This window comes from Bubalus bubalis, chromosome 2, assembly GCF_019923935.1.
Source record: "Bubalus bubalis isolate 160015118507 breed Murrah chromosome 2, NDDB_SH_1, whole genome shotgun sequence".
In the NCBI taxonomy this organism is placed as follows: domain Eukaryota; kingdom Metazoa; phylum Chordata; class Mammalia; order Artiodactyla; family Bovidae; genus Bubalus; species Bubalus bubalis.
This window is the reverse complement of record NC_059158.1, coordinates 167,264,553-167,290,235: the sequence shown is the minus strand read 5'-3', so window position 1 is coordinate 167,290,235 and position 25,683 is coordinate 167,264,553. Positions and strand designations below refer to the sequence as shown.

Here is a 25,683-nt window from a genome sequence, read left to right as displayed (position 1 = left end):
TTGAGAGTGGGGAAAGGCATTAAACCTGTGTTTTCTATCTTGTGTTCACACCCTGTAAATGACAGCATCTTGGATATAGGACACAGTTAAAAAGATTATTCATCCCTTAGCCTGGACTATAAGTAGGGACGTTTCTTTATTCCAACATTGTTAGACAAAAGAAACATTTGACCTCCGAGATAACCTTCTCCAGAAGATAAACTGATAATTCCTTGCACAAGTTGCCTTTTTTTCATCATTTCCATTCCAGTCTAGTTAATGCAACCAGTTCTGCAGTTTACAATATTCAAATATGCTACTTGGGTTCTGGACACAGTGATAGGTCTTGAATTCTCCCTTGCAAAGGTGAAGTGACATTAAATTTGTCACAATCTCGTCTAAGTCAGCAAGATGGCACTGTATAATATCTTTAGAAATACTAAGTTAAGAAGTCCATGGGGAAGAAGGTGAAAAGAAGGTCAGCTACTGACATAAAATCAGACTTCAGATGTGATGACCTTTCGTCAGAGGCTTTGTAGCCTGCAAGTCAGCATAACATTATTGGATCCACCTCCTAGCTGAAGCCAGATACGGTGACAAAGACAGCCCAACCTGCACACTAATAGAGGAGCCATCAGCCTTACCTCACAAATGAGACACCCAAAGCAGTTCTTTTTGTAAAACAAACAAACAAACAAAACTTAAAGCTGTAAATACCCACTTTATTTTTACTTCCTTCACTTCAAAGTGTCGACTTTATTTTAATGTCTGAAGCACCCATGAATATATTACAACTTAGAGAAAGATAAGAATTAATCTTTGGTAGCCAGAGTCTTGAAAGTTATACTTTGAAGAATTCCTGGAAAATTCAGTCTTCCAACTGACAAGCAACTAGACTAATAATAACAATAAGCATTTTAGTTTTGCTAGAGACAAATCTAGTGACAACTCTTCAAATAACCCTTTTCCTCCATCAAAAAGAATTAATGAAGTGGAATAGAGATCACAAGTTTTAATTTTTACTTTTGCCTCATGTAATGTGAGTTTATGGTGTTTAGAATCAATCGACCTTGATATGCTTCAATTAATACAATATAAAAATTCCCCAAAGATTTCTACGTTACCTAGAGGAATTAAGCAGTAAAATGTTCAATGCATTTTTAAAGCTCAGATGAAATGTTTAGTAACTGTATTGTCTGATGTTCTGATCCTTATTTTGGAAAAGAATCTCCAAACTAGATGCAAAGAAGGATTCCAAAAGCAGATTCTAGGAAATTGCTCATAACACACCATTATTTTGAGTTATAAAAATAATCTTCACCATGCTTATTGCAGAAATTAGCTTATATAATTACTGAACAGAAATTTCATGACAAAAACCAATGTTACTTACCAACAATTCTAATTAATAATGAATAAGGATTAAGAGAAGAAAAATTAATTAGGTTAGAGTTTGAGCAAAAAAATAAAAGAACTTCAAGCCAGTTTTCCTTAAAACTGATCCAATGAGTACACTTGAAAAAAATGGCATTGGGAGGGGCATCCTCCGGGGGCCCAAAGCAGTCTCTGAGAATTGTTTCTTAGTGTCCAGCTGGTACACAGATCTGTCTTCTGACGTTGGGCAGTTTCTGTAGCTAGTCATATGAGCAGTCAAATAGATCAAGGAGCACATAGAGTGACTGCCAGTATCTGCCCACTCCCTGGAGGATGGCAAGGATGGAGGGTGGCTTGTTTGCTGCTTGTGAGGCCTGTAGCCCTGGACTCCTCTCTATATTCTATGCAAAGTTTGTATCAGCCAACTAAGTCACCCTTGTGGGCTTGAGGGATTGGCAACTGGCACAAACATGCTGACTTCCAGCTACTACTTTTTCTGTGCATAATATAGTCTTCCATTTCTCAAAAAAAAAAAAAAAATGTAAAAAGTAGTCAGACGTCCCACCATCCTCCTAACTGCTAAGGACCAAAATCCCAGTCATCTTTGACTTCTCTCTTAAAATTGTTCCAAACAGCTGGCTGTTTTCAAAGTCCAGTATCCCCACCTCTTGAGTTGTTTCTCTTTTTTTTCCCCACATATGTTCCTTCCTCCTCATTTCTAACCCAGACCTTCATTATCTCATTTGATCTTTTGAAACAGGTTTCTACCTAACCTACCTTGCCCAAGATTTCCATTTTATTCTGTTTTCAGATCTGCTCATGTTACTTCCCTTGTTTATCATAAGTACTCCTTATTATTTGCCAAGTAATTCCAAACTCTTTGATCTGCCTTCAAAGTCAGCTGTGTGGGCCCTCGAGTTAATGTAAAAGCACTCAGTTCTACAATGGGGTACTGAGTGCTTGCTATGAGTGATTCTCAAATGAAGAGGACCCTCTTCCCCTCGAAGAGTTTATAAGTCCCTACTTCTTATAATGGAACTGTGATGATTATGTGATGATTAATCCCTTACATGCATGATCTCATTTATAGTCAGGCAGTGTATTCCTTTTCTTCCAGTCCACACAGAATGCCTGCTTTTCTTCATGGCTTTCCCACCATTGTTCAAATAGTTCTCCATGCCTGGAATGCTCCCTTAAACCATCTTTATTCAACACATATTTGTCTGGAGATATATTTAACTTGTGTCTTCCCAGGTGGTGGCTAGTGGTAAAGAACCCACCTGCCAGTGCAGGAGATGTAAGAGATGTGGGTTCGATCCCTGGGTTGGGAAGATCCCCTGGAGATCTTCAGTATTCTTGCCTGGAGAATCTCATGGACAGAGGAGCCTGGTAGACTATGGTCCATAGTGTCACAAACAGTCAGACACGACTGAAGCACACATGCATGCATATTTAATGTATGTAACTTGTGATACTTAAGAAAAATAAAGTAAGTTAAGGTGAGAGTCAACCTAGAAAACTCTTACCCCTTCTTGAAGGATAAAATTTCTACGATTCTCACCACTATATGGTAGGCTCTGATCTGCAAGGGATGAGGGATTAAAGATGAGAGACATGACTGGTGGGAGTAATCTCATTCAAAATACATGGCTAAGACAACAATAATGATGGTGACTAATGTTTATAAAGCATTGATAATATAGAAACTATTTAAAATCTCACAATGGCCCAGTGAGATAACCATTATTATTCCCATGTTTTTAATACTTGAGACATGAGGCAGGTTAGATAAATTATCAACACTTACAATGATGGTAAATGGCAGAGCCAATTGAACAAGACAATTCAGTTCTAAGGAAGGCTTAAATTAATTGCCTTCTATGAATTAATCCACAGAGGATCAGGGTGCTCTTGGCAGGAGATGAAGAAAGTGAATGCTGTGTAGATGACTAATAAATTTCCATGTTGATTACCTTTCTGCCTCCAACCTTTTCTCTTCTAAGTCCATCCTCCAAAACTACAAGAGTGATCTAACTACAAAGTCCAACTTTGTCATTACCCGGATTAAACAATTTAATGGCTCCAACTGCTGGATAAACTATTATTATTCAGTGCTCTCTAGTGAAATTTACAAAGTGGTATTTACCTTAACTCTCAGTTTAAGAAAACCTCTACCCCAAATCTAAGCACCTGGTACAGAAGGGTAAGCTTATTCTACTTTATCAGTTATTATGAAGAAATCCTTACTGGATGTCATTGATAGACTATCTACAAGGAAGTTTAGTTTTTCATCCACAGAAATCTGTCCTTGGGTGTATTACAAGAAAGTCAGGAGCAACTCATGGAGGCACAGGGGTGGAATGGTTAAAGATAAAAGCTCTGGAGCCAGGGTTTGGAATTATGGCACTTTGAATTAAGATTCTTTGAGCCTTATTTGCAGCAACCTCAAGTGCAATTTGAGAAACACATTTTTCTTATAGGGTTGCTGGGAGGACTGAATGAGAAAACATATTAAAGGGCTTAAATCAATGGTTATATAGAAATTCCTAAGGAAATGATAACCATTACATGTTATTAAAGTTTTCCTTGTTCTACATTTGCTATATTAAATATCATGGTTTAATTCCAGTAGTAATACAGGGATGTAGTTGAAAAAGCAAACAAGCAGTATAAGAGAATAGGGGAAAACAGAGTCCCTTTCCCAGAGAAAACCATTGTTAAGATTTGTTTGCCTTTCTAGAGTTTGTCTATGTAGAAAAATATACCTGTGATTTTTAAAAAATGCAAATGAGAGCATTTATAATACAGTTTTGTACCCTGACTTTTTTTTCCTGTGAGAATTGTTTCACAGTGATACAAATAAGTTTCCTAAATTATCTTTAATGGCTATCCAGTATTTCAACATGTAAATATGGAATAACTTATTTAATAATTTCACTATTGATGGACATGTACATTATTTTCAGTCACAAGACAAATTTCAGTGAATATCTATGAATGATTATTTCCACAGAATTCACTTCTGAAAGTGGAATTGCTGGATCAAATGGCATATGCATTCAAAATTGTATAGCTCTTGTTTAACTGCTTTCTGAAGAGCTTAAAGATTAATATACTCTTACTCAGTTCTAGTACAGAGAAGTTATTTAAATACATTCCTTATAAACCACTTCAATTTTCTTAAGCTCATTTTCTCACTGTCCCAGAAAATCCCAAGTTACATTCCTTCTTCCTTGCTATAAACTTGTTTTGCTTCTAGCCTAGAATTACTTTTCTTCTCATTTATCCATCTCATCCTACATATCTGCAGTAGTAGGACACAGTTGCAAGTAACAAAACTCAAATGAATCTAGCTTACGGAAACTAAAAGGACAGAAGAGGAAAACCACTGAAAGGATTCTGGTAGTTCACAGAACTGAAGGACAAGCTGCGAGTTCCCAGGGCAGTTCTAGAAACATAAGACTGGAGCCTTCACACACTCCTCTAATTATCCATCCTCAGCTTCATGTATCTCTGAATGATTTCATTCTCTTCTACAGTAGATGGGTGAGGCTCATAACTGTTAAAAAATGTGAAATTTTCCATAAAAGGCCGCACATCATAAACATGAAACTTCAAAAGAGGTTTTGCACTGGCAGTTTCTGGCTCTGCTGACTTTTGGTGTCTTCTTGTCTTTCGTTTCATAGAATTCGATGAAGAAGTTTAGAAAACACTGACACAATGTCCAGAAAAATACCTTCTCCCAAATATCAGAGAATCAAGATTCTACTTTTCTTCATTACAATAATGTCCTTTAAGTGAAAGTTGTCCAGCAACTATTTCAGGAACATCTTTTCCCCCACATGTATGACTAGAATATGTTGGTAGTGCCTCTTCCTCACGCTCTCCGTGGTCCTGAACCACCTGCTGGTGCTTCATTTTACAGTCAGTTGAAATGTGATAGGAAGGGAATCAGGGAAAAGAGAGATTGAAAAGGCTGTTAGGGAGAAAGAAAAGATTTTTGTCAGTTTTATTGCCAACAAATAAACCACAATTAACCTTGGCCAAACTGAAAGAGAATAAGCAATTTTGGTGGGAAGCATTGCAATCTGTGCAAATGTCCATATGCACAAGCAAGATTGCATGGTGATATTGTCACCCTGTTTATTTAACTTAAATGTGAGTACATCATGAGAAATGCTGGGCTGGATGAAGCACAAGCTGGAATCAAGATTGCGGGGAGAAATATCAACAACCTCAGACATGCAGATGATACCACCCTTACGGCAGAAAGTGAAGAAGAACTAAAGAGCCTCTTGATGAAAATGAAAGAGGAGAGTGAAAAAGTTGGCTTAAAGCTCAACATTTAGAAAACGAAGATCATGCCATCTTGTCCCATCACTTCATGGTAAATAGATGGACAAACAGTGGAAACACTGGCTGACTTTATTTTGGGGGGCTCCAAAATCACAGCAGATGGTGACTGCAGCCATGAAATTAAAAGATGCTTGCTCCTTGGAAGAAAAGTTATGACCTACCTAGATAGCATATTAAAAAGCAGAGACATTACTTTGCCAACTAAGGTCCATCTGGTCGAAGGTATGGTTTTTCCGGTAGTCATGTATGGATGTGAGAGTTGGACTGTGAAGAAAGCTGAGCACCAAAGAATTGATGCTTTTGAACTGTGGTGTTGGAGAAGACTCCTGAGAGTCCCTTGGACTGCAAGGAGATCCAACCAGTCCATCCTAAAGTAAATCAGTCCTGAATATTCATTGGAAGAACTGCCGTTGAAGCTGAAACTCCAATACTTTGGGCACCTGATGTGAAGAGATGACTCATTCGAAAAGACTCTGATGCTGGGAAAGTTTGAAGGTGGGAGGAGAAGGGGACAACAGAGGATGAGATGGTTGGATGGCATCACCGACTCAATGGGCATGAGTTTGAGTAAGCTCTGGGAGTTGGTGATGGACAGGGAGGCCTGGCGTGCTTCAGTCCATGGGGTTGCAGAGTCTGACACAACTGAGTGACTGAACTGAACTGAACAAGCAAGATCTCTGACGGAAGTGGGCAGATCATCACTGAGCAAAGGTGAGATGGCTCAACTGCCATTCTCAGTTGAGCCAAAACAAATTACACATGGATTTTCTTGATTTTTTTACTTTTATATCATGATGAGAAAATTGCAGAACTGAAACAATAGTAAAGTCTTCCAATTCACAGATATATGTGTTTAAGCATATTTAGTAATTCTCTAAATATTCAAGAGTTATGGTTTTTACTTTTTGGTAAATTGTGTGTCCACCAGTGATATACAGGGCTTCCCTTGTGGCTTAACTGGTAAAGAATCCACCTGCAATGCGGGAGACCTGGGTTTGATTCCTGGGTTGGAAAGATCCCCGGGAGAAGGAAATGGCTACCCACTCCAGTATTCTGGCCTGGAGAATTCCATGGACTGCGTAGCCTGTGGGATCACAGAGTTGGACACAACTGGGTGACTTTCACTTTCACCAATGATATAATCATTTCAGTTTTACATAATTTTATTCTTGGGTATTGATTTATTTTACATAAGATTTTGTTTCTTATTTTTCCAGTTTAACATGAAGTGCTGACATTGATATTTGTCGTTTGAATGTGCTAAATTATTTTCCATTAATCTTTAAAAGTAATTCAACCTCTTGGCTGGAACTACCTTCTTCCAGCAATTCACCAAAATGACCAGCACAAAGGGAGAGAGGAGGGGCACCCTCCACATGTTCTCTAGGCCTTTTGGAGAACTTGGAATTGTTCCTCTGGCTACATACATGCAAATCTACAAGAAGGGTGATACTGTAGACATCAAGAGAATGGGTAATGTTCAAAAAGGAATGCTCCAGAAATGTTACCATGGCAAAACTGGGAGAGTCTACATTACCCAGCATGCTGTTGGCATGACTGTAAACAAACAAGTTAAAGGCAAGATTCTGGCCAAGAGAATGAATGTGTGTATCAAGCAGATTAAGCACTCCAAGAGCCGAGATAGTTTCCTGAAATGTGTGGAGGAAAATTATCAGTAAAAGAAGGAAACCAAAGAGAAAGGGACTTGGGTTCAGTGAAGCAACAGTTTCCTCCACCCAGAGAAGTACACTTTGTGAGGATCAATGTTAAGGAGTTAAAAACATTTCTAACAGTTGACCTGTTGGAGCCCATTCTCTATAAATTCATGGCACGATGGGTGTAAAAATAAAGACCTGGACTGTACAAATGTTTCTCTTAATTGAGTAGAGGTGTCGTGTCCCCTCCCCAAGGAAATACTTAAACCACATTGTAATTGTGTCCAAATTCAGTGGGTGCCCTCTTTTCAAATTTAGTTTTTTTTTTTTCTTTCTGAAAGATATAAAACAGTTTGTTGTTTGGTATACTCTGTTGTTAATAAATTGCCAGATAGTATTTATATAAAAAAGTAATTCAAGATAAAGAGGAAAACTGTTATTTGTTATTGGAAAAATTTTAAATCAGTGACGTTTAATAAATCTAGAAGTAGATTTCTAGAAGTAAACTTTCATCTGAAAATATTTTTTAAAAGGCTTGGTAAAAATGAGGACATACTATCTTGGAAATCTTTCCTATAAATTTCTCTATCCCTCTTTTCTCCTCTCCCCTCTCTCAAAATTTTAAGAAATGTCTAGAAGTTTACATTAAAGACACAAGAAGGCTAACAAACTTTTCACACTGTTAGTCATGACACCTGAATGTGCTTGGAAATTAATTTAGTAGATCTTAGCAAGCTTTGGCAGAGAAGGCAATGGCAACCCACTCCAGTGTTCTTGCCTGGAGAATCCCAGGGATGGGGGAGCCTGGTGGGCTGCTGTCTATGAGGTTGCAAAGAGTTGGACACGACTGAAGGGACTTAGCAGCAGCAGCAGCAAGCTTTGGGGAAAAAAGAGCCATGGGAGCAAGAGAGGGGGACAGAAAGAAAGTAGAATGATCTGAGTGCATTACAAAGAGTAAGAATAAGTTTGTTTCTGTTAAGTGTACCTGTGAACAGGGCTTGAGGTACAAGGTTTGTAAATGTATTTTTGCTGTAAAGTGAAAAGTGAAAGTGAAAGTCACTCAGCCGTGTTTGACTCTTTGTGACCCCACAGACTACACAGTCCATGAAATTCTCCAGGCCAGAATACTGGAGTGGGTAGCCTTTCCCTTCTCCGGGGATCTTCCCAACCAAGGGATCAAACCCAGGTCTCCCACCTTGCAGGCAGATTCTTTACCAGTTGAACTACAAGGGAAGTCCTTTTTTCTTTTTTGCTCTAGGTCATGGTCAAAAGTTTTAAAGAAATATGGTAGAGTATTTCTGAATAAAACTATTGACAGAATGTAGCGATTACTGGAGTTCAATCCATAGGAATTTCATAATATCCTCATTTAAAATACACAGTTTAGATGCAGGCTAATGAGTAGTGTTCAAATCTTAGCACACATAAAATTCCTGGGAGTAGGGGTAGGAAATGGGGAAGGGCACATGGACCTACAGAACATCCAATTTTGGGACCCTGTGGGGAGAGGGCTAGTGGGGGGTAGTTACGGAATATGTAAGCTTTGAGTTTAACAAGCACCCAGGTGATTCTGATGTGGGTGGTCCTCTGCCCATCTAAAGAGTCACACCCTGCAACACCCCTGGTAGCTCTGTAATTACAAACATCTTGCTGCTGCTAACTCGCTTCAGTAGTGTCTGACTCTGTGCAACCCCATAGACGGAAGCCCACCAGGCTCCCCTGGCCCTGAGATTCTCCAGGCAAGAACACTGGAGTGGGTTGCCATTTCCTTCTCCAATGCATGAAAGTGAAAAGTGAAAGGGAAGTCGCTCAGTCGTGTCCGACTCTTAGCCACCCCATGGACTACAGCCTACCAGGCTCCTCCGTCCATGGCATTTTCCAGGCAAGAGTTCTGGAGTGGGGTGCCATTGCCTTCTCCGTACAAACATCTTAGAGTTCAGATTAACTCCTATCTTCCTAATCCACACATAGCAAATATGTCTAAACTTCTGATCAGCTGGTTTTTGTTTTTTAATGAAGGACCTGAAGTAATGAGCCCCAGTTTGAAGTTTGAGGAACTATTTTTAAAAAAGAGAGAGAGAAGAAAAAAAGATGGTTTTTAATCTTGAATTTAAGGAGAGAGTTTGAGAAAAGTGAGGGTAATGTGGATCCAGCAATTCTTTGTTAGTAAAACCTATTAGTTTTTACCTCTAGAGCCCTGGGTACGTGGATGTTAAGTCACTTCAGTCGTGTCTGACTCTTTGCGATCCTGTGAACTGTAGCCCACCAGGCTCCTCTGTTCATGGGATACTCCAGGCAAGAATACTGGAGTGGGTTGCCAAGCCCTCCTCCAGGAGATCTTCCCGATCCAAGGATCAAACCCCATGTCTCTTATGTCTCCTGCACGGGCAGGTGGGTTCTTTACCCGAGCCACCTAACAGAGGCATTGAAAATTCATCATTACTTCAATTTCTGTTAAGAAACAAATATTATTTTGAAGAGATTTTTTAGTTATCACATTTCATACTGAGTGCATTGCACCAAAAAACAAACAAAAGAATCACAACAACTTTAAGATGAAAGATAAAGCAAAATCAACAAAAAGTGTTATAAAGTTTACAAACCCTTCTAGGCATGTGCTTTTCTGCATAAAACATATGTCTCTTTAAATACAAGAAACAGCTGAGGATTCTTTCTTTAGATTAACTAACTTATCAACAGATTTGATGGCATTATCTAAGACGACAAATTGCCAAACCTCAATCCTCACCAAAGAATGCAAAGGAAAATGAAAACACATTAAAGCAATCAAGACAATTTTTAAAAAGCAAAAGCAAGTCTTTTGGATAAGTGTCAGTTATTAAGGGCTAACCTAAAAAAATCACCAATTGGTAAAATTTGTGAAATGGAAAAATTAAACAACAGCATAAAGTTTTCACCTCCTCCTTTTCCTTCAACCTCATCTATTTATTTCTGGCTTGTATGCTTGGGTGCTCAGTCGTGTCCGACTTGCTGACCCCACCAATCTTCTCTGTTCATGGGAGTTTTCAGGCAAGAATACTGGAGTGGGTTACCATTTCCTTCTCCAGGGGAGCTTCCTGATGCAGGGATCGATCCCTTGTCTCCTGTGTTGGCAGGCGAATTCTCTACCACTGAGCAAAGCCCCTTATCTCTGGCTTAATTTATATCAAAACCAAAAAATGTCTTGAAATTGTCTTTTGAAAGTATTAGTGTCTTTCTGAAATCCTGTTCCCAAAGTATTTAATTAACTTTCCTGTGTGCCTAAACCAGTGATTCTCAAATTTTACTGTAAGTAACATTCTCTGGGGCTTCCCCGATGGCTCAGGGGTAAAGAATGTGTCTGCAGTGCAGGAGACTAGGGCTCGATCTCTGAGTGGGGAAGTTCCCCTGGAAGAGTAAATGGCAACCCACTCCAGTATTCTTGCCTGAAAAATCCCATGGACAGGCGAGCCTGTGGGCTACAGTCCAGTCTCACAAAGAGCTGGGGACCCGACTGAGCACTCACAGTGCATTTATCATCACACTTCGGAAAACACTAACACAAATGTTTGAGAGAGAGTTAACTCTTCACACTTGTCAGAAAGATTTGATACTTGAGATTGAAAAGAGAGAAACCTCCATGCTGTATTGTCCTAGTTAAGTAGATTTTTTTATTGCTGTTGTTCTTGGTATGCATACAATCCTAAAATGTAAGTATCTTGCTTGACTTTCACAGCCTCATATTACTGTGCCTTTAAATGAACCATCAATCACTTAGAACTTCACTACTGAAAGTGTACTGCCCGCATCTACCCCCTAGCAGAATCAGCATCACTAGGAGTATGTAAAAAATGCAGACTTCAGCCTGCCCTAGACCTTCTAAATCAGAACCTGCATTTTAACAAGATCCTCAGGTTTGAGATGCCTTGATCTTGCAAATTTTCCAGCTAAATGTGATTTTTCAGCTCACTATTTTGATTTCACTGTTTCACATTTTTAATCCAAAAGGATGAAAGATTTTAATTACAAGAGAAAATAAGATTATTAAGGAGAGAGACAACTGAAGGGTCCCAAGTTGACTCTGTGACTTATGACTTTTAAAATCAGAAGGCAGTTGATTTTTATGGAATCTCACCTGAGATCACGGTTTTCTGTAGATCACAGAGGCCTGAGACGCCAGTACCCTGAACTGTATTCGTTTGTCTCTCTTCACTGTAAGCTTCTTGTGGGCAGGATCCCCTTAGGGTATTTAAATCTTCTGTGGCCAGCCTAAGGCCTAACCCAAGGAAGTGCTCTGAAATGCCTGAATGTGGAGGGGGGGGTGGGGGTGGCGGCGGGAATTGCCAATCACTTATGAATTATATCCACCCTTCAGGTTTAAGCTTAAGGCTTCTTTCCTCCAAAATATTTCTTTAGTTATTTTACCTAGCATAATCTCCATCTGCTCTAAGTAAATATCACTTATTTGACATTTAATGCTAGTGGTAAATAACCCGCCTGCCAATGCAGGAGATGTAAGAGATGACAGTTTGGTCCCTGGGTTGGGAAGTTCCCCTGAAGGATGACATGGCAACCCATTCTAGTATTCTTGCCTGGAGAATCCCATGGACAGAGGACCCTGGTGGGTTACAGTCCATAGGTCCCAAAGAGTCAGACACGACTGAAGTGACTTAGCATGCACATGCACGCATGCACGCCCGTACACACACACACACACACACACACATTGGTTATCAATTATTTTGTATCTCTTATTAGCCCACCAAAACTGTAAAAAGCTGCTTCTTTTTATACTTTTCATACTGTCTTGCAGAGTAGGCATTCAAATATTGCTTACTACTGAGAGCAATCTTAAAAAAAACCCACTGAAGTTAGAAAATGTACACTATTTTCCTCCAAGCATCATTCTAAATTGTCCAAACTAATTCTAGAGTTGGTAATATTTAAACAGCTTTTCCAGTTGCAATCTATTTCACTGAAATAAAGCATCACTTTGATATAAGAAATACTTTTAAATTTTCAAATGGTTAGTTGAGCCTTCAGCCAACTCAATTCTCATTTTGGTTATTTTTGCCAGTAACTTATACTTCTGTATGTCCTAGGTTTGATCCCTGGCTTAGGAAGATCCACTGGAGGAGGAAGTGGAAACCCACTCCAGTATGTTTGCTTGGGAAATTCCATAGATGGAGGAGCCTGGCCGGCTAGAGTCCATGGGGTTGCGTGTCTCTCAGACATGACTAAGAGACTAGTAACTGTCACAGTGTAGCCTGTTATGCAAGTCATCTCTAAATGTCCTATAGATGGCAGCATTGAGCAATAGATTAGTATTTGATAAGGATGCTGTTTTGGTTTCTGAGAATTTTCAGTTGGGAGTCAATTTTTCATACAGTATATTTCATTATAGTACACCAAAAGACTAATTTAGCATAGGCTGGCAGGATAATACTTGTACCTGCTCAAAATTACTTCAGTTAGTTTCCACAAAAGCATCCTTTTTATTCTGTATCTAAATCATATATACATTTCCAGAGTTAGCTCAACCCATTAATAAAAGAAAAAGTAAAGAAATATAAATTACTATAGTATAATTTTAATTAACTATTAAACACCTTTAACATTGGTAGTAAAACATCAGCAAGTAGGAAGAAAGGACAAGAACATCTTACCATCAGTGATTATCTATGATGGGAAATCCATTGATTTGGGAAAAAAAAGTCAACAATCTGACTTATTTCATGATTTCTAATGAATATATTAGCCACTGAAGTTGTGCTTTCAAAGTAGAGATCCTTTCCCACAGTTTTTTTTTTAAAGCTTTTATAATAAAAAATAACATTTTTATATGATCAAAATTCTAACCTTTCTGTGAAGATTTTTCTAAAATATTTGCAAATTAAGTTGATCTTTCAGATCCCTCTTTTTCCTAGAAAAGAGTATTTTGTTTCCCATAGAGGTATACTACCTTCATTTAGCTTTATTTTTGAACGGAGGCATCATTTCTAAAGTAAATGGGTTTGGATTATTTTTCCTACAAAATGTGAAATATTCTCCACCCCCACCCTGCGCTGAACATCAAACTTGTAAAAAGCCCTTTGGCCTTAGATTACATTGTTACTAGTAAACAACACTTTTACTTTTTTTCCCCTCTCCAAGGGTAAAACCTCACAATTACTTTACTACTAACTTCAGACTTCCCTATTCGCATTCTCTTCTACTCATAAAACACGCTATTCCCCCAGAATCCCGGTCACTGTCATTGCCGCCTAGTTACCGGATTACATCTGCTATTTATAGCTTTGCTGTTGTGGGCACGTGTGCCCACATCACCAAGCTGTCAGAGGGAGAGAAGGGCGGGCTTTCAATTCAACAGCTTGTACACAAATTACAGATGAACGAGGCTCAGATGAGGCTGCATGATGGCAGGGAATAAGAAGGTGAGGGAAGAAATGAAAAGCTACCAGGCTTTGGTGGGGTGTAGCTCCTCTACAGTTACCGGCTACCCCAGTTCACGTATCACACGCTGCTGAATGGCGCCTTTGGTTCCTTTTCTTTCTTTCTTTTTTTTACTACGCTTTGCAACCTACCTTGGTACCCTCACCCTCTCTCCCCACCTCCCCTCCTGCAGTGCAAGGTTTGAAAGACAGGCAGCTCCACCAATCAGCAGTCTATCCTAAGAAATTCTCCCCGCCCCTCAGCCCGGTATTAGGCCCAGGCTGGCTTCTCCGCAGCCCAGCGGGTCCTGCCCAGCGCATGCCCAGCGCCTCCACTGCCGCGAGCCTCGGGTAGTGCTTGAGAGCAGGCTACTAGGGAGGGTCTCCTGCGCCGAGGGGGTGGTGGAGACTCCCAAACGGGCCAGGACTGGGGTGGTAAAATAAAATAACGTCAAACAGATGAGGAGTCATTTTTTAAAGGGTCCTTAATGATCTGTAGATCACCTTAACAAGCAAAAAACTTTGGGGAGCGTTTGCTTGTGGTGATTGATACCGCAAGCTAACAGCCTAAGAGTCTCCGCAAGTAGACCCAAGCTGCTGACCTCTGCTACCCACGAAACACCCATTTTCCTGTACAGCTCAGCTGGCACCGTCCTTGTTTTCTCACGATTATCCTTGTAGTCAAGGGTAAAAATTTTATGGGGTGGTTCGATGGGTGTGGAAGCTGTGTGTGAAACAGACACTTCGGCCAATGTTTACCCAGTAGGGTTTTGGCCTTACGAACCCTCTGTAGGTCCCTAACTTTTCTTTTTTTAATCACAAATAGATTTCGGAATGTGATAAGGGGCGTCTCATTTTCTCCCCAAGGCTTCACCCCCAAGGTGTGACTCCTCGACCGCTCGCTAGAATGAGGCGGGAGTGGGATGGGGTGGGGAGAAGCTGTGATATTTACATTCTCTCCCTAATGGATCAGCAGCTAATCCCACCATTCCGGACACACGACACTTCCCCCGAACTCTTCTTGTTTGGGAGTGACCATAACCTCCTCCTTCCCTCCCCCAGTCGCTGCCCTTGGGCGTCCCTCTATTCTTTCGTGGTACTTCACTGCAGCAAATTCGGGGGTTCCAAGGTGAAAGGCTGGCCCGGAAGTCTTTTAGTAAAACCTCACGAAAATACAGATATCACCATGGCCTATCACACTTAAACTGAAATCCAGCTTTTAGATTTCCAGGGAGGGAAGGAAAAAAAAAAAAAAAAAAAAAAAGCGTTGACTAGAAACACTCTCTCCTGAGGGGCTGCTCTTACCTGTTAGGTAAGATCCAGCCCAGCTCTCGAGTCCCCTCCTCCCCGGGCCCTCCCACGCAGGGCCCAGTAGCCGCAGTGCCCCCCCCCCCCCCGTCGCCCCCCACCCTCACTCCTGCGTCTTCCCGGGTTCGCCCCCCCCCGTTTTCCCAGACTCCCCTCGTGCTTTCGGGGAGACACCCAAACACCCCCGCCCGCTCCCGCGGCGGGGATTCCTGCGGGCCGGGGGGCGCCCTGGGTGGCGCGCGAGGAGGCCGGCTCTGAGCCCGGGCTGCCGGCCGCGTAGGGGCGCTGCCCGAGCGCGGTGCCGAGGCCGGGCGCGGACGCCTCTGCGGCAAGGCCGGGGGGCGGAGAGGGGCGGGCGCGGGGCGGGCTCGGCCGGGAATGTAGAGACCCGGGCGGGAGCCTCCCGGCGGCGGCGGCGGCGGCCGGGCTGCGGAGCGCGGAGGCTCCGTCACGTGTTTTTTTCTCCTCCCGAGTGAGACGGCGGCGCGGTCGGCGCGCAGAGCCAGACGCCGCCGCTTGTTTTGGTTGGGGCTCTCGGCAACTCTCGGAGGAGGAGGAGGGAGGAGGGAGAAGTAGCGGCAGCGCCTCCCGGGGAAGAGGCGTCTTCCCCCGACTCCTTCCCCAGCCTCCCCCTAGCACCCCCGACCCCCCCCACCCCGCCCCGCCTTCGCCTCCCGCCCTCGTCCCCTCCCCTCTTCCCCGGCCGACTGGAGCGAGGGGCAGGGATGAGCCTGTCCCTTCGGCGCGCCCCCAGCTCCCCAGGCTGCCTAGTCGCGTTTCGCGTGGAAAAGCCACTTTCTCCGCCCGCCGACATGGGCCCGATCGGGGGCTGCAGAGGACGCGTCCGCGGGCTGCGGCAGCAACAGCAACAGCCGCAGCGCCGCGGTCTCCGCGATTGAGCTGGTATTTGGGCGGCTGGTGGCGGCGGGGACGGTCGGGAGGTGGGAGGAGGCGGAGGAAGAGGCGAAGGAGGAGGAGGAGGAGGGAGAACCCCGTGCAACGTTGGGACTTGGCAGCTCGCCTCCCCCTGCCCAAGGATATTTAATTTGCCTCGGGAATCGCTACTTCCAGAGAGGAACTCCGGAGGGAAGGCGCGCGCGCGCGCCTGGAGGGGCCAGGCTAGGACCCCCCCCGCACCCCCAACACACACACACACACACACCCCGCCCGCCCGCCCGCCCGGGCCGCCGCCTGCCAGCGCCGGACTCTGGCCCCGGCGGTGAGAGATGCATCTTAGCTTCTTCCCGACCGCGGCGGCTGAGAAGAGACTTGGCTCTCGGGGGATCCGGGCTGCACTCGCGCCGGACGCGTTGCCTCCCCCCCAGGGCATGAAACGCCAGTAAACTCGGGTCGGGGCTATCTCCTTGGCGCAGCTGCTGCGTCCTCCCTCGACCGCCCCTCTCCGGCGCAGAGGGCGGTGTGGATTTCGGAGTCGGGGTTTCTGCCTCCTCCAGCCCTGTTTGCATGTGCGGGGCCGCGGCTAGGAGCCTCCGCCCCCCACCCGGTTGTTTTTCGGCGCCTCCCTCTGCTCGGCAGCAGCGGCAGCATGGCGAGCCCTCCGGAGACGGACGGCTTCTCGGACGTGCGCAAGGTGGGCTACCTGCGCAAACCCAAGAGCATGCACAAGCGATTCTTCGTGCTGCGGGCGGCCAGCGAGGCTGGGGGCCCTGCGCGCCTCGAGTACTACGAGAACGAGAAGAAGTGGCGGCACAAGTCGAGCGCCCCCAAACGCTCGATCCCCCTGGAGAGCTGCTTCAACATCAACAAGCGGGCGGACTCCAAGAACAAGCACCTGGTGGCCCTCTACACCCGGGACGAGCACTTTGCCATTGCGGCAGACAGCGAGGCCGAGCAGGACAGCTGGTACCAGGCCCTCCTGCAGCTGCACAACCGTGCCAAGGGCCACCACGACGGGGCCGCGGCGCCTGGGGCGGGAGGTGGCGGGGGCAGCTGCAGTGGCAGCTCCGGCCTCGGGGAGGCCGGTGAGGACTTGAGCTATGGGGACGTGCCCCCAGGACCCGCCTTCAAGGAGGTCTGGCAGGTGATCCTGAAACCCAAGGGCCTGGGTCAGACAAAGAACCTGATTGGCATCTACCGCCTCTGCCTGACCAGCAAGACCATCAGCTTCGTGAAGCTGAACTCGGAGGCGGCGGCCGTGGTGTTGCAGCTGATGAACATCAGGCGCTGCGGCCACTCAGAGAACTTCTTCTTCATCGAAGTGGGCCGTTCCGCAGTGACGGGCCCGGGGGAGTTCTGGATGCAGGTGGACGACTCCGTGGTGGCCCAGAACATGCACGAGACAATCCTGGAGGCCATGCGGGCCATGAGCGATGAGTTCCGCCCTAGAAGCAAGAGCCAGTCCTCCTCCAACTGCTCCAACCCCATCAGTGTGCCCCTGCGGAGGCACCACCTCAACAACCCTCCACCCAGCCAGGTGGGGCTGACCCGCCGCTCGCGCACCGAGAGCATCACAGCCACCTCCCCGGCCAGCTTGGTGGGCGGGAAGCAGGGCTCCTTCCGCGTGCGTGCCTCCAGTGATGGCGAAGGCACCATGTCTCGCCCCGCCTCAGTGGACGGCAGTCCTGTGAGTCCTAGCACCAACAGGACCCACGCCCACCGCCATCGAGGCAGCTCCCGGCTGCACCCGCCTCTCAACCACAGCCGCTCCATCCCCATGCCTTCTTCTCGCTGCTCGCCTTCCGCCACCAGCCCTGTCAGTCTGTCGTCCAGCAGCACGAGTGGCCATGGCTCCACCTCAGACTGCCTCTTCCCGCGGCGGTCTAGTGCTTCTGTGTCTGGTTCCCCCAGTGATGGCGGCTTCATCTCCTCCGATGAGTATGGCTCCAGTCCCTGCGATTTCCGAAGTTCCTTCCGCAGCGTCACCCCAGATTCCCTGGGCCACACCCCGCCCGCCCGGGGTGAGGAGGAGCTAAGCAACTATATCTGCATGGGAGGCAAGGGGGCCTCCACCCTCACTGCCCCCAATGGCCACTACATTCTGCCCCGGGGTGGCAATGGTCACCGCTACGTGCCAGCCGCCGGCTTGGGCACGAGCCCAGCCCTGCCAGGAGAAGAAGCAGCCGGTGCGGCAGATCTGGATAATCGGTTCCGAAAACGGACTCACTCTGCGGGCACCTCACCTACCATTTCCCACCAGAAAACCCCGTCTCAGTCCTCTGTGGCTTCCATTGAGGAATATACCGAAATGATGCCCGCTTACCCACCAGGAGGTGGCAGTGGAGGCCGAGTACCCGGCTACCGGCACTCCGCCTTCGTGCCCACCCACTCCTACCCAGAGGAGGGTCTGGAAATGCACCCCTTGGAGCGGCGTGGGGGCCACCACCGCCCAGACACCTCCAGCCTTCACACTGATGATGGCTACATGCCCATGTCCCCAGGAGTGGCCCCAGTGCCCGGCAGCCGGAAAGGCAGTGGGGACTACATGCCCATGAGCCCCAAGAGCGTGTCTGCCCCGCAACAGATCATCAACCCCATCAGACGCCATCCCCAGAGAGTGGACCCCAACGGCTACATGATGATGTCCCCAAGCGGCAGCTGCTCTCCTGACATTGGAGGTGGGCCCAGCAGCGGTGGCAGCAGCAGTGGTGCCGCCCCTTCTGGGAGCAGCTATGGCAAGCTTTGGACAAACGGGGTAGGGGGCCACCACTCTCACGCCCTGCCACACCCCAAACTTCCGGTGGAGAGCGGTAGTGGCAAACTCTTGTCTTGTGCAGGTGACTACATGAACATGTCGCCCGTCGGGGACTCCAACACCAGCAGCCCCTCCGACTGCTATTATGGCCCCGAGGACCCCCAGCACAAGCCCGTCCTCTCCTACTACTCATTGCCAAGGTCCTTTAAGCATACCCAGCGTCCTGGGGAGCTGGAGGAGCCCCGGCACCACCAGCACATCCGCCTTTCCACAAGTTCCGGTCGACTCCTCTACACTGCGGCCGCAGAAGATTCCTCTTCGTCCACCAGCAGCGACAGCCTGGGCGGGGGATACTGTGGGGCTCGGCCGGAGCCTGGCCTCCCGCATCTCCATCATCAGGTCCTGCAGGCCCATCTGCCTCGAAAGGTGGACACAGCTGCCCAGACCAACAACCGCCTGGCTCGGCCCACGAGGCTGTCTCTGGGGGATCCCAAGGCCAGCACCTTACCTCGGGCCCGAGAGCAGCAGCCGCCGCCCCCCTTGCTGCTCCCTCCGGAGCCCAAGAGCCCAGGGGAGTATGTGAATATTGAATTTGGGAGCGATCAGCCAGGCTACTTATCGGGCCCGGTGGCGTCCCACAGCTCGCCTTCCATCAGGTGTCCGTCCCAGCTCCAGCCAGCTCCCAGAGAGGAGGAGACGGGCGCAGAAGAGTATATGAACATGGACCTGGGGCCGGGCCGGAGGGCCACCTGGCAGGAGGGCGTGGGGGTCCAGCCGGGCAGGGTGGGCCCGGCGCCCCCTGGAGCTGCTAGCGTGTGTAGGCCGACTAGGGCAGTGCCCAGCAGCCGCGGCGACTACATGACCATGCAGATGGGCGGTCCCAGGCAGAGCTACGTGGACACCTCACCTGTCGCGCCCATCAGCTACGCCGACATGCGGACCGGCGTCGTTGTGGAGGATGCCAGCTTGCCCGGGGCCACTGCGGCCACTCCCTCCTCATCCTCGACGGCCTCTGTTTCCTCCACTGCGCCTCCGGGAACAGGAGAGCTGGCGGCCCGTTCGGCCCTCCTGGGGGGCCCGAGCGCCTTCACGCGGGTTAACCTCAGTCCCAACCGCAACCAGAGTGCCAAAGTGATCCGTGCCGACCCTCAAGGGTGCAGGAGGCGGCACAGCTCCGAGACCTTCTCCTCTACGCCCAGTGCCACCCGGGTGGGCAACACGATGCCCTTCGGAGCCGGGGCTGCCGTTGGGGGCAGCGGTGGCGGCAGTAGCAGCAGCGCTGAGGATGTCAAACGCCACAGCTCTGCTTCCTTCGAGAACGTGTGGCTGAGGCCTGGGGAGCTCGGGGGAGCCCCCAAGGAACTGGCCCAAGTGTGCGGGGCCGCTGGGGGTTTGGAGAATGGTCTTAACTACATAGACCTGGATTTGGTCAAGGACTTCAAACAGCGCCTTCAAGAGCGCCCACCTCAACCGCAGCCTCCTGCACTCCCGGCCCCTCATCAGCCTCTGGGCAGTAGTCAGAGCGGCCCCACCAGCCGCTCCAGCGAGGATCTAAGCGCCTATGCCAGCATCACTTTCCAGAAGCAGCCAGAGGACCTCCAGTAGCTCAACTGGACATCACAGCAGGTGCGTTTCATGGTGACAAAGTCAGAAGACAAAACTGCTTTTAACCTGGTGCTCGAATTCTGTGCCCCAGGGCCCTTCCCTCTCCTCCCTCTGCTTCTGTAGGGAGTGCACTCCTGGGAGGGAGAGGTCTGGGCACAGGAGGGGACATGTGCCTGATGGTTAGATAAATCTATAGGAGCAGCCACTCCAGAGGGCTTTTCCTCTTGAGTTTCCCAAGTGAAGTACTTTAGTATTTCCAAGACATGTATCCTGTTAATACCAGTTCTGAGGTTTGTGAAGTTCGTTTGTAAGAACCTTGATCTCCTTATGGAAGTTTTCTTTTGACTATACACTGAGGTCAGTCTCTAGAAGGGACAGTTCTACAAAAATATTTGTTAATCCAGGGGCTAAGCCTTTCATATAAAGGTAATTTCTCAGAGCTCTTGAGGGTGATCTTATCAAGTCGCCCTGTGCACTTTAGTTCTGTGATTTCACAATACCAAGGCAACATAACTAGTAGTGGGAAACATCAATTTTTATTCCTGTTGCCCTAAAAAGATTCAGAAGTACGAGCTTGCTTTAGGCTTACAGATTTAGAGAACTAGCTGTCTGTCTATGACTCTCTTTAAAAAGTAATTATTGGTGACATTTTGTTTCTGAATGAAGATTTATGAAATATTACCCACACACGGACCCATCACCTCACAGGCATGGCTGCTTTTACACAGTGAAGTCTGCATGCATCTGGGACCCATTATTGAGTTAAGAGTTATGAAAATTCATCCCACCGTGTCAGCCTTACAGTTGTCTGTTCTTGCAAAGGCCTGTACAGAGACCCCCACATAGATCATACGGGGGCTACTGTACATCTTCTGTAAAATTACTTAACATTTTTACTTTGAAAAGAAATATTAAGTCAGGGAGATGGACGAGTTTAGTTTTCATCTGCATTGAATGTAAGGGTTAAACCTTGTCCTCTTCCTTTGTAGGATATTTACTGTTTACCTTTTAAATTCTAGAGTGGATGCCTCACTAAATGTTGAAAGTTGGCTTCAGGTCTTCTGTGGCTAAGGCTGTACTGAAAATGAAAAACATTTCTAATAGCCTACCCTTCATTCTGTTGAGCCTTTTTTCTGGTGGTCATAATTGTGGGAAGAGGAGAGGAGTATAGTTTGCAAATAATGTGATGAGTTGGCAATGTAGATGTTTCCAGCATTTGGAAACACTTTATTCTGACAAACATTATCTTGTGATAACCTTTTTATATATGTTTCATTTAATGTGCTTTTACATTATTCTTAATATGTGCCCATCCATAAGAAATTCATGTGTATATTGGGTTCATATTCCTATTGATTCTAATATTTGACCCATATCATTTGCTGTTTTCTGGAACAAGGTACAGGTATAGAAACATTCAAACTAAGATTTTAGGGGATATATATTATGCAAAACATTTATTTGATTAGTATTTAGATTTATATTCATGATTCCTTCTCTAGAAGAGAGATTTAATTGTGTGCATCAACAGTAAAAATTTTGGTTGTTTCAAATGATGTTTTGGGACATGTGGATCCCTCTAACACTTTAACTGTTTGTGTTGCAAAGTTTCTCATTTATAAAGAATGGGAGTTTGAAGGGGGAAAAAAAATCCAAGCAGAACCAAGATTTTGGTTTTAAAGAGGAAAGAAGAGGCTAAGAAACAATAAGTTTTCCTCACCTGTTTTCTTAATTTGATGAGGTTTTTTTTGTTTTTGAAAGTAGAATAAATAATATTTTGCTTTGAAGGAAGTTGACCAAATAAAGTTTTCATTTTTCAAAACGGCTTTAAAATAAAATCCTCCTTTTATGGAGGATACATTAAAAACAAACCAACCCAAACAAAACAATCTTCTATTCTTAACTTTCTGAGGGAAAAATATAGTATTCTGGAACAACCATATAATCATTCCTTAATAATTTTGGAGCAGCAATAGACCAGCAATGGACAGCACCATGCCAGAAAAATTCTACAATGTGTATTTGTAAGATGTAAATGGAGAGAGGTGAGGGTATGTGTGTGTGTGTGTGTGTGTGTGTGTGTGTGTGTGTGTTTTAAGTGAGGCACCAAATGCTACTTGGCACATTTACATCTTGAATTCTGCTTGTTTGCCTTTGCCCTGTTGCCTTTATATTTGTAATTTAATAGGTAATTATCATATGAAACAAAAAGAAATCAAGCCTGTCTGTGGCAAACCCCTTTGCCTGGGAAGGAGTATGTTACTTTGTGAAAACGTTGTTTTCCTAACTTCTCAGCAATTGCTATCTTTGCCTGTCTTTCCTATTTCTCAGGTAAAACCTAAAACAGGAAAAGGAATGAGGGACTTGGAGATGTGTGTGTGCTGTTTCCCTTAACCCCTCATTTTAAACGTCTCTGCTTGTTGAATGTTTTTCACCGTCTGTTACAGGAAAATGTTTCTGAGGCATTTAGCGCAGGTGTCCAGGAGTGTTGGTTGCCCTTGATTCACCTTCTGTCTGATCACCTTTTCTGTTTCTCTTCTCTCTCGTCCATCGGTGTCTCCTCTGGGTTCTAACCTGCTGGATTTTTTTTTTTTTTCTTTTTTTTCCGGCACCCTCCTCTCCCATCCCCCTTGTTTCCCACCTCTTATTTCATGTTCCTGCCATTGTCTTTTTTTTCCTCTCTCTCTCTCTTTGGCTCCATTTCAGAATTTCGCAGTACTTGTGGCCTACTCTCCCCAGAGAGTTAATGGAGAGCCCCAAAAGCAGGGCAGAAAGGGCACAGCAGCCAGCTATCTTCAACCAGCGTTTACCTCAAGTTTGTTTTGTTTGGAAACCGCAGCTGGGCAGGTAGAGCAGGCTTTGGCAAAGACATAGGCTCTTGCCATTTATTTTAGGTTCCTTTTTTTTTTTTTTTTTGGTCATTTTGTTCTGTCCCCTTGGAAAAAAAAGTCCATTTTTCTTCCTTCCACTGCATTTCCTATTTGTGATTTCCAGGACTCCTACCTCCAAGTCTGCCTCTCATTTCTCCTTCCCCGTTCCTCCCTCCTGTCACCTCGCTGTGTGGCCTTTTTGTCTGGCACTTTCTCATATCCACGGTCACCTCTGCTTCTTGCGTGCCTATTTATTTGGCGCTTGGCTCCCCCTCCCTTCTGCAAGCCCCTTTTGGCCCGGGGTTGGGGGGCTTAGTATCGACGCGGAGGCTACCCTCAGACTCCCACCCGGTCCGTTGCCGGTTGCCCGAGGGCGCGGGGGCGGCCGGGCCCCTTTCCGCGCACCGCGCGTGGTGGGCGGCGGCGGCGGCAGCGGCAACCGCCGCCGAGCCCTTGGCCCCAGCAGAGCGCGGCAGAGACTGGCCCCGAGTGGGCGGGGCAGCCGGGCGCTGATTGGCCCCCTCCAGAGCCAATCAGCGCGAGCGCAGGCCGTGCTGCAGCAGCGGTGGGGTGGGGCCTCGGGTGAAGGGGGTCGATTGGGGGCCTTGGTCCGGGGTCCGGCGTGGGCGGCGGGCCAGGCATCCGGGCTGTAGCCTACCTCTCTCCCGCCACCCCTTCCCTCTGGAGCCGGGAAAACGGAGCCAAACACACGCCCCCTCCACCCCCTTCCCAGAGGATGTTGTGCAGTCGGCCCTATTAGTGTGCATCCAGGCCAGAATCCTAAGAATGAGAAAGTCCAACCAGCCCACTGACAAGAGGCCGGAAACGCACACTTCCTCTTATATTTAATTGAGAAAAATCCAGGCCGTGACCATGTGACGTGCCCCATTTTGTTTCCCTCCTCTCTTTACTACGGTTTACTACTACGCCACGTTCCTGTTCCTTCACCTTCCCAGAAAACTACAGCACGTGGCTTAGGATTGATTGGGTTGGCTCATGAGTTTTACATTTACTTCTCTCACTATTGGGAGGGAGGAGAGAAAAACAAAACAAAACATTGGAGTAGAAAATACAAGTGCTGTGGCAGGCACCGTGTGGGGATCATTCGGAAAACACGTTTGGCTTGCATTTGCCTTGGAGTTATCACTTAACAGAGTGCTTGCAATTTGCAAAGCACGAAGCTAGGTAAGATCAACAAAAACTAACCATCCTAGGCCCTCGGGAGTTCCCAGTGAAATGAAAACATCTGATATATCTTTGCCAGTCGTGAGAATCTAGAGATTCATTATAAGAGCTTGAGTAGGGTTCCTTACTGAGTTTGGAGGTAATGCGGATTGCTTCTAAAAAACCGATACCCCCCCCCCCCCCCCCCCCCCCCCCAGTGACAGCTCATCAGACAGGCTGGACGAGCTGATTTTGAAAGCTTGCTAAATTTGTGTTGTGCTCCCTCAACATAGCCAAACTTCTCTGCGCTGTATAATCAGATGAGATTGGAAATTTGTTCAAATTTGTCTTTTCTACAGTAAAGAGGGAAAATAACAAAGAGAAATTCCATGGAATGCTTTTTCTCCATGCCTCTCAAATAAGTATTTCTCAGCAGCCAGCAATCACTGTTGCAGTCACTGAATCATAAGCCCCAAAGGCAGCCTTTTTCCTTAGGTGTCGACTGAAACATCGCAGGTGAAAATGTAAGGAAGTAACTCTATGCCCCCTGAGTAATTCTGTCCCCCAATACTGTGTCTGAGCAGGTGGGAGCAAGCTTCTCTGTTCCAAAAAACCTTGAGCATTTCATAATTTTCATAATTTCTACCACTGTTTGGGTAGCTTTTTATTTTAAAAATAAATCCATAAAAATTTCACATATTGTAGTCATTTATCTGATTGCCCCCTGCTGCTGCTGCTAAGTCACTTGGGTCGTGTCCGACTCTGTGCGACCCCATAGACGGGAGCCCACCAGGCTCCCCTGTCCCTGGGATTCTTCAGGCAAGAACACTGGAATGGGTTGCCATTTCCTTCTCCAATGCATAAAAGTGAAAAGTGAAATTGAAGTCACTCAGTTGTGTCCGACTCTTAGCGACCCCATGGACTGCAGCCTCCCAGGCTCCACCATCCATGGGATTTTCCAGGCAAGAGTACTGGAGTGGGGTGCCATTGCCTTCTCCGGATTGCCCCCTGACCCGCCCCCAAATAAACACTATCTCTAAGTTGTCTTATAGTAAGAGACTTGGAATTCAAAAGGGCATATTTCCCTCCTGTCTCCCTATTCTTTTTAGTTGTTGTTGTTTGTTTATCAAAATTTCTGGAAAATAATTTAACGCCATCTTGAATGATACAATGGAAAGAACAGTTTCTGGAAACCAGAGATCTTGGGTTGTAACACAGTCTGTGTCCTTTGCTAAGCCGGGTGACCTTGAGAAAGTTGCTTAATTTCTCTGGACCTATTTCCTTTTCAGTAACTTGAGAATTTAGTTCTA

At 46.3% G+C, this 25,683-nt stretch overlaps 1 protein-coding gene, 1 long non-coding RNA gene and 1 pseudogene across 3 annotated transcripts in view; 2 read left to right on the top strand and 1 right to left on the bottom strand.

Moving 5' to 3' along the window:
- Nucleotides 1-4,661: 4,661 nt before the first annotated feature.
- On the bottom strand, nucleotides 4,662-11,925 carry LOC112582937. The gene is made up of 2 exons (XR_003107269.3): nucleotides 9,552-11,925; nucleotides 4,662-5,329 (listed from the first exon to the last, which is right to left on the bottom strand). It is a non-coding gene; the product is annotated as an uncharacterized LOC112582937 (long non-coding RNA).
- LOC102391517 lies at nucleotides 6,924-7,578 on the top strand (annotated as a pseudogene).
- A 3,787-nt stretch (nucleotides 11,926-15,712) lies between the features above and the next one.
- The window catches only part of IRS1 (insulin receptor substrate 1), a 64,312-nt gene continuing 54,341 nt past the window's right edge, over nucleotides 15,713-25,683 (top strand). For both annotated transcript variants that reach the window (XM_006074094.4, XR_006548972.2), the window contains exon 1: nucleotides 15,713-20,360. In XM_006074094.4, the coding sequence (XP_006074156.4) occupies nucleotides 16,629-20,339 (3,711 nt within the window). In that variant the 5' untranslated portion in view covers nucleotides 15,713-16,628 and the 3' untranslated portion in view covers nucleotides 20,340-20,360. The remainder of the gene's footprint in view (nucleotides 20,361-25,683) is intronic.